The sequence below is a fragment of the Magnolia sinica genome, chromosome 16, assembly GCF_029962835.1.
Source record: "Magnolia sinica isolate HGM2019 chromosome 16, MsV1, whole genome shotgun sequence".
Taxonomy (NCBI): Eukaryota; Viridiplantae; Streptophyta; class Magnoliopsida; order Magnoliales; family Magnoliaceae; genus Magnolia; species Magnolia sinica.
In genome coordinates, this window is record NC_080588.1 from 66418075 (window position 1) to 66426304 (window position 8230).

General features: G+C 39.7%; 1 protein-coding gene across 1 annotated transcript; it reads left to right on the plus strand.

The window, feature by feature from the left end:
* The first annotated feature begins 337 nt into the window (after window positions 1-337).
* LOC131229281 (L-type lectin-domain containing receptor kinase IX.1-like) lies at window positions 338-2828 on the plus strand. Its single transcript, XM_058225189.1, has one exon. The coding sequence runs from the start codon at window positions 435-437 to the stop codon at window positions 2409-2411; it is 1977 nt and encodes a 658-aa protein (XP_058081172.1). The 5' UTR covers window positions 338-434; the 3' UTR covers window positions 2412-2828.
* The last annotated feature ends 5402 nt before the right edge of the window (window positions 2829-8230 follow it).

Sequence of the window (8230 nt, forward strand, 5' to 3'; positions counted from 1 at the left end):
ATGTCTTAATCCTATAATTAGCTGTCCATTGATTTTATGTTTTGTCCTGATCAATGAATGGATCGGAGTGATTTTAATATCAGGTGAAAATCATGATGTGGCCCACCTCTTTCATGGACAAATGTGACTTGTTGCCGGGAAAAATAGCTGTATCACAAGTTATGATCCAGGCACTGTATCTAATAATTTATTCATTAAGAAATGTTTCTTAGGAGAGTTACACTAATGAAGATTATCATACCAGCAATGCCTTCTTGAATTCACGTATAAAAAGGCGCTATGGTGCACACACCATTTACGTGAGCTCTCTCTCTCTCTCACCCACACAGCTGCTATAATGCATACGCCATTTCCATAACATCTCTCTCAACTCACACATACAGCTCCTATAATGCATACACCATTTCCATAACCTCTCTCTCTCTCTCTCAACCATGTCATTTTACCAAAGAATTTCAAAGCAATCTCTAAATACCTTCATTTTCTCTCTCTTTCTATTCTCAATCCTCCTCCCCACTACAAACTCAATTGAATTCAAGATCTCTCGCTTCGACTCCGGTGCACCAGACATTCTCTACGAAGGTGATGCGGCATCTTTCAATGAAGCCATTGAACTCAACCGGGCCGATTACACATGCCGTGTAGGCCGAGCCACATTTGCTCGGCCGGTGCGCCTTTGGGACTCTACCACCCGAAACCTCTCCGACTTCACCACCCATTTCTCCTTCACCATCGATACCCTTAACTCTTCTAAATACGGCAGTGGGTTTGCCTTCTTCCTTGCTCCTGTTGGTTTTGGAATCCCACCTAACTCTGCAGGTGGATTCCTGGGCCTGTTTAACACCACCACATTCTACTCCACATCCCAGAATCGGATCATCACCGTCGAATTTGATTCTACTCCGAATGGTGAGTGGGACCCACCGACCGAACATGTTGGGATCAACATTAATTCGATCGAATCCATCACATACATGAATTGGAATGCTACCAGTCACAGTGGGACTGTCGCTAATGCTTGGATTAGTTATAATGCTAGTACTAAGAAGTTGAATGTTTTCTTGAGCTACGAAAAGAATCCTATGTTTCGCGCGAATTCTAATCTTTCTTATGATGTCGATTTGAGGAAGGTGTTGCCAGAGTGGGTGACGATCGGGTTCTCAGCAGCGACAGGTGTGTATCAAGAGCGGCATATTATTCATTCATGGGAATTTAGTTCGACGCTATCAACGAAGGATAGAAAGAGAGATGGGAAGGCTTTATGGGTGGGCATGTTGGTCCTTTCTCTGGGTGCGTTGATTAGCGGGGTGGCCACTGGATGGATGATTCTGAGAAGGAAAAGGATTAGAACAAAGGAAGGAGATGAGGAGATGGTGAATTTCACATCTATAAATGGTGATTTAGAGAGAGGAGTTGGACCAAAGCGTTTTACTTACCAAGAACTGGTTTCTGCTACCAAGAACTTTTCAAATGACGGGAAGCTTGGGCAAGGAGGATTTGGGGCTGTCTATCAAGGGTTCTTGAGTGATCAAGGACTGCCAGTGGCCGTCAAGAAAATCTCAAGAGGGTCCAAACAAGGGAAAAGGGAGTATATAACCGAAGTCAAGATCATTAGCCGGTTGCGGCACCGGAATCTGGTGCAACTGATCGGCTGGTGCCACGACCGGGGAGAATTCCTGCTTGTCTATGAGTTCATGCCAAACAGAAGCCTTGATTACCATCTCTTCACCGAGAAGAGCTCTCTCACATGGGCGATGAGATATAAGATCGCTCTCGGGCTAGGCTCGGCATTGCTCTATTTACATGAAGAATGGGAGCAGTGTGTGGTGCACCGTGATATCAAATCAAGCAATGTGATGCTGGATTCAAGCTTCAATGCCAAGCTTGGGGACTTTGGGCTAGCTAGGCTCATGGACCATGAGCTGGGGCAGCAGACAACAGTTCCAGCTGGGACGTTGGGATACTTAGCGCCAGAATGTATTAGCACGGGCAAGGCTAGCAAAGAATCGGATGTATTCAGCTTCGGTGTCGTGGCGTTGGAAATCGCTTGTGGGAGGAAAGCATTGGAGCTCAAGGATGGGGAATCTATGGTGAGGTTGGTGGAGTGGGTTTGGGAGCTTTACGGGGATCAGAGGCTTGTCGATGCCGCCGATGAGAGATTAAGCATGCACTACGACACCAAACAGATGGAGTGTTTGATGATTGTTGGGCTGTGGTGTGCTCATCCGGACCCTGGTTTAAGGCCTTCCATTAAGCAAGTCATGAAAGTTCTTGATTTTGAAGCTGAATTGCCAAATCTTCCTAACAAGCTCCCCGTCGCCATGTACCATGCACCCTCACTGCCGCTTCCTCCACCGGCTTCTTCTTCCCAATCTTCCATATCATGTAGTGTTCTATCGACTGGGCGATAGCATAATGTAGGTAAAACAATGGGGTAGAATTGGATTAGTATTTTTTGAAGAGGAATGATTACCTACAGTCATCTGCATGTTTTCTCCTGCCAATGCGTTACATGTACGGGATGGCCAGCTGTGGGCCATGAGAACCGTCTCGAATATCAACTGGTGCAAAAATCAGGCTTGTCCACTCATTATCTGGGCCACACCATTGAAATCGATGGGAAGGGGACATTCTTACCTAAGGTACGGTTGTGGCCCAATGGATCAGTGGATCGGCCTGATTTCTGTGCTAGGTGATCTTCATGACAGTTTCCACATTTTGCATGGCTAGGATGAACGGTACATGTGAGACGTTAGCGGAATAGATGGTGAAACATGGTATACTTAGCATTCTATGATTATATTGAAAATTTCTCTTATTAAACTGCATTAGTGGTAAACATGATATGACTTACGATATTATGTCATAGAATCTTTTAATATGAGTAAAATGCAAGTGTGTTGTACTCTAAATCACGGGAATTTGCTAAATGCTACCATGTTAATCAAGATACATGCATATGCTCATCCAAATAAGGTGAATTAGGTAAAATCGATGGTATATGAAAGTAAATCACGAAAATTACCTCAATTATGGCAAATTAGGGTAATTTTTTTTTAAAAAAAAATTTTAAGTAAAGGGCATGCCCTTGTATCTAAACTACGGTAAGTTATTGACGCATGGATGGACGTGATAAGGTCTATCAGTGTCTTCTTCAGGAGGATAACTACTCTGAATCCATGGTGCTTCTCTGGACCTTTTTTTTTAAAAAAATAAAATTATTATTGTTATTATTATTATTTTAGGGGAACGGAAGTTTCATTTCGTTAAAAAGAGGATGTACAACCTTCTCCTTAAAGGGCGTCGTTCAAGTCCCCCAGCTATAAAAAAATTTGAGGGGACCTATCGTAAGGTAAACACCAATATACAAGGAGACTTAAAGCAACAAAAAGGAGTCTGCACCCGAAGGAAACTAAGAAACATATCTGAGCGTTCCTAATCCGACTTTGTCCAGAAAGATGAGACCCCGGACCTGAGGCGGGAGTGAAGGTAAGTGGAGGAACAGCGCAACTGACTGATTTCGGCTCCCTTCCCTAGCCAACCCATCCGCGGGACCGTTGCCTTCCCTAAGTGTGTGCGAGAAGAAAAAATTGCCTAGCTGTTTTAAGCAGTTAATTCTAGTTATCCATGGTTTCCATCTCTACGGAACCTTTGTATGGCCCCCCAGAATGCCAATCACCAATCTGGAGTCTGATTCTACCATGACCTTGGTCAGCCCCTTCTGAATACAAATCATCATCCCATCATGAATCGCTCGAAGTTCTGTCAGGTTGTTGGAACCTTCGCCATAGCCAAAGGAGAAGCCAAAAATAAAGGACCTGTTGTCAATTCTAAAAATTCCACCTCCACCCAAGGGGTCGGGATTCCTAATGGCTTCTCTGGACTCCTCACATACTCGAATCCACAAGGAAAAATAAATTTTAAAAATTCAAAAGTTGATATATAGATGATAAAAATGAATCTACAATCCTTTAAATAGTGATATCAAACCTACGAAAAAGTTTCAGAATCAAACTCCAACTCAAACTCCCTAAAATTTGTGACTTACTATAAATAATAAACTTACTATTTATAGATAGTCATAATTCCTACTAGACTTCATGGTTTTTGGCCAAAAAATAGTAAGTGTCCTATTTGGCTTAATAATGTTATTCTCAAAGGCTAAAAAGTTATGATCGAACTAAAAATTACTATAAATAGTAAAAATGGAAATAAAATGGATTTTCGATTGTCGATCTGATGGAATCTGGCAAATTTGGTATGGGCAACTTGGCGTAGCAGGGTTGGGTGGCTAAAGTAGCTTCTCATACCCCAAAATCATAAATGGCATGTCGAATAACTCATTCCAGTTTGCGAGATACGCCTATTTTAAGGTTTTGACGATCTAGATCACCTCCGCCTCCGATCGGACCTTCTCTGGTCCATCTTGGACATGAAAGTGTTCGTGACCTGCTCTGCATCAGTTATAGAAAAGACTTCTTCTCTTAGCAAATTATGGTATAGGTAATGGCCAAGAGAGGACTGGCTACCCATCTCTTTTTGGTCCATAATTACCCTTGGTAATGGCCTAGAGAGGACTATCTACTTATCTAATCAATCTGATTTTGATCATATCATCCAATCATTATTTGAATATTGTTGTCCATTTAATGTTCGTTCACCATCCATTTTCAAGCTCTTGATGGAATGGTTAGATTTGTCCTGTCAAAATGTATATTGGGCCATGAGGAATTCAAGGCCTAAATGAATTTTGGGCCACGAGCAATCTTAGGTCAAGAATAACAACTAGAAAATCCAAAAGGATCAATGATCAATCCCACATGCATTGTACAATATACATTTCAATGTCTTTTTTTTTTTTTTTTTTGCTTCCACTATTATTTGTAAAAGGCGAGATTGTTTTGGATAGAGTTGGTGTGGGAAGTGTTCGGTGGAAGGTTCGCTGGAATCCAAAGCCTGTTGCTATGTTGGTCCCTGTAGGCAATTTCCTAGGTGGAGATGGGGTCATGCAAAGTGTATAGATGGGACCATGCAGAATGTAGGTGGAGATGGGGTCATGCAAAGTGTATAGATGGGACCATGCAGAATGTAGGTGGAGATGGGTTTGGCTTGTGCGGATCGGCTGTATTTTTAGGAAGACCGTTTGGCCTTTGGTTTCAAGTACTGGGAAGCTGTTGCTGATCTTTTTTTAGCCTTCTTCCTATTTGTATAGATTATATTTTTATTCAATATTCAGGTGGCGTGCCATTTGCCAGATAATTTTTATTTTTATTTTTTTTAAAAGAAAAAGAAGAAGGAAGAAGAAAGAAAAAATCTAATAGCATTTTATGATGGAAAATTCGAATTTAGATGCAACATTATCTGGATGATGTTGTCTATTCATACATATATATTGGGGTGAGATGTTCCATATTGTGACAACATCTAGAGACATCCTCGATCATTATAATTGCCTGTTCTGAAGAAACTATGTTAGTCAATTTCTAAGAAATCAGAGTATCCATTCTAGAAGACTAAGAAATGGGTGAGATAGTACCCAAGTGCTTTGTTTTTGTTTGTTTGTTTGTTTGTTTGTTTTTTTTTTTTTTGAACTGGGATGATATCACAAATTTTTATTTTAAGGGGGGAAATTAATTTATTGAATGAGAATTTTTTTGGAGACCCCATGTGCAGAAAGAAAAAAAGTAATCAGAAAAAATAAAATAAAAAACCAATCCAAAAACCAGAAAGAAAAAAACCACTGCCAAAAGAGGAGCCTGATTACCAGGCATGCCCGAATGGTTGTAAATTTTGTCCATCTAATATATTGATGGTGGCATGGTCCACCTTTTGAAAAAAAAAAAAAAAAAAGAGCCTGAAAAAAAAAAAGGCTCCCTTCAGCAAAATCCAATCCGCCCTCTTCTTTAAATCCTTCTTAGCATCCCACTCCTGCTTTATCTACGGCTAGGGATTCCTGATAAGCCTAAGGAAGTCCACACTATTCCGATGAATCTTGTTAGGACTACCATTGCTAGCCAACTTAGTAAGCCCATCCGCTATCGAGTTACCCTCACAGAGGGTATGGACAAACTTGAGGTTTATGGGGCCATTCTTGCTCTAAATGATTCCCACTCCATAAGGGCCTCTGAGGCTAAGGGATTTGAAACCGCTTTCCCTATGATTTGAGAGTTGGTCTCCACAACAATATTGGTTAGCCCTTAATTTTCACAAATCTCCATATAATCAAGCATTGCACAAGCTTTAGTTATTGTGTTGGAGCCTTCCTAGGTGATCTCTACAAACTCCCCCTCCTCCCCTTCTCCACAACAATATCGCATGCTGAAATAGGGAGCACTTTAAATTGTAAATATTTAATAATAAGTAGTCTTTAGAGTGGACATTGAAAAAATATATATATACCTATAAGAATCATATCTTGAATTCCATAATACCCATTTGATTAACCATGATTTTTGAAAGTTAGGCCATTTATACTACGACCTACCATATGAACGGCCTATAATGAGGGAGGGTTGATATATTATATGCAATAGTTTTAAAACTTGGGAACTCGACTTGAAACTTGGCTGAGTTAACTCAATTTAATTTGATTTCATCAAACTACATAGCGAAATTTGATTTTCTCCAAATCAAAAAATGAAATCCTAATCCCAAGATTTTTCAAGCACAATGATGTACAATTTCTCAAATTGAATAACTAAAGAAAGTCAGCTTATACCTTATATCTAACGATGTGTGTTGATGCAATGCCGATGATAATCCTTTAAACTAGAAGGCATCTCCTGATCAATCTATCTCGGTACCAGAGAGATACATATAGCCCAAAGGATTTTATCTGTTAGGTGCCATGAAATGCCACAATCGTCCATAAGAATAGACCACACAGAGATAGAGATGAGAATAAAAACTCATTTGCTTTCTCTATAATTTTTACTCTATTTTCTTTGATTCACAGACCCAAAGGGAAAGGTGTCTAGGGCTTCTCGTCACTATTCTTCTGGGATACGATCAAATAAAATAAAGATGAAGCTAGGGTTTCAAGAAAATACTAGTATGTTATTCCGTCATCCTATACATAACTTTGTAACACACTGAAAGAAATACGTAGATATGCCTTATCTATACATATGCTCATGATCTAATTTCTCTATTGCCATGTGCATCTACTAATGATCATATCCTATGCTAGTAAGAAGTGGAGCATTAGATCTTGACCATTAAGTTATTATTAAGTGCTATCGAAGTAATTTTAACGATTAAAACAAAACTTTAATGGTTAAAAACTATTGAAAAAATCATATTAAAACAAGCAAAGTACTGGGCCCAGTGGAAAATTCACTTGATGAGTTCCTGATTTATCCAAATGAAAGTCATAAACATATTCCTAAGCAAATTCGTAGATTCCTTGTTGGACCATGAAAGAATCAACGGTTCCTTATGAAAGTAACCGGCCACATCCACTTTACTAGCCATTGCATGGACCTTGTCAAAAAAGCTAAAGTTGAACAATCAAGACTGTGACCCTTATACATCCTTGGGTCTAAGGATTAATCATCTTTCATGCATCATCGAGTCCTGATTTCACGATCATAGTCTAAGCTAATGGGCCCCTAGACTATTGACTTGACCTTAATCTGCTAATGTAACTGACCAAAGGTAACCTGAATCCTTTGTTCATGTTACATTCACACTAAAAGGTAATGATAAGGCATAAATTGACACTAAGTCAATTCCTAATGGTGAAGCTTATCCATCCTGACCCAACTCAGTGCCCTCACATAAGATGACTGTACATCTCATGAATTGATCATGTCCACAAATATATCCCATGCACCTATGATGGTCATGGTCTAATAGGGTACTGAGATCCATAGACTATGACTCTCCTAGGTCAGTAACTGTCATGTCCAATCTTAAGTTCCTAATGACTATCAAATGGATCACTCCTCAATAAACTCATAATGAATATTCAAGACAACACTATATACTGAGAATTAATAGGTTATATATCCACCAAGGACTCATGATCATCTTGATCTATGACTGAAATCACCCTAATCACATCCATACGATTAATAGATTAGAGCTCACATTGGTTTTTCAAAGCACTAGCTCAAATATAGGGAGCCTCAGTATCGACTTGCTAAGACTCGTTGATTCAGCTTGACAACTTGATTCAAGTGATGTAAGTCACTTTCTTAGTGAGATAGCTTTTAATTTTTATTTTTAT

Excerpts from the sequence above, each read along its gene's own strand:
- LOC131229281 (XM_058225189.1), top strand. The coding sequence starts at position 435 with ATGTCATTTTACCAAAGAATTTCAAAGCAATCTCTAAATACCTTCATT.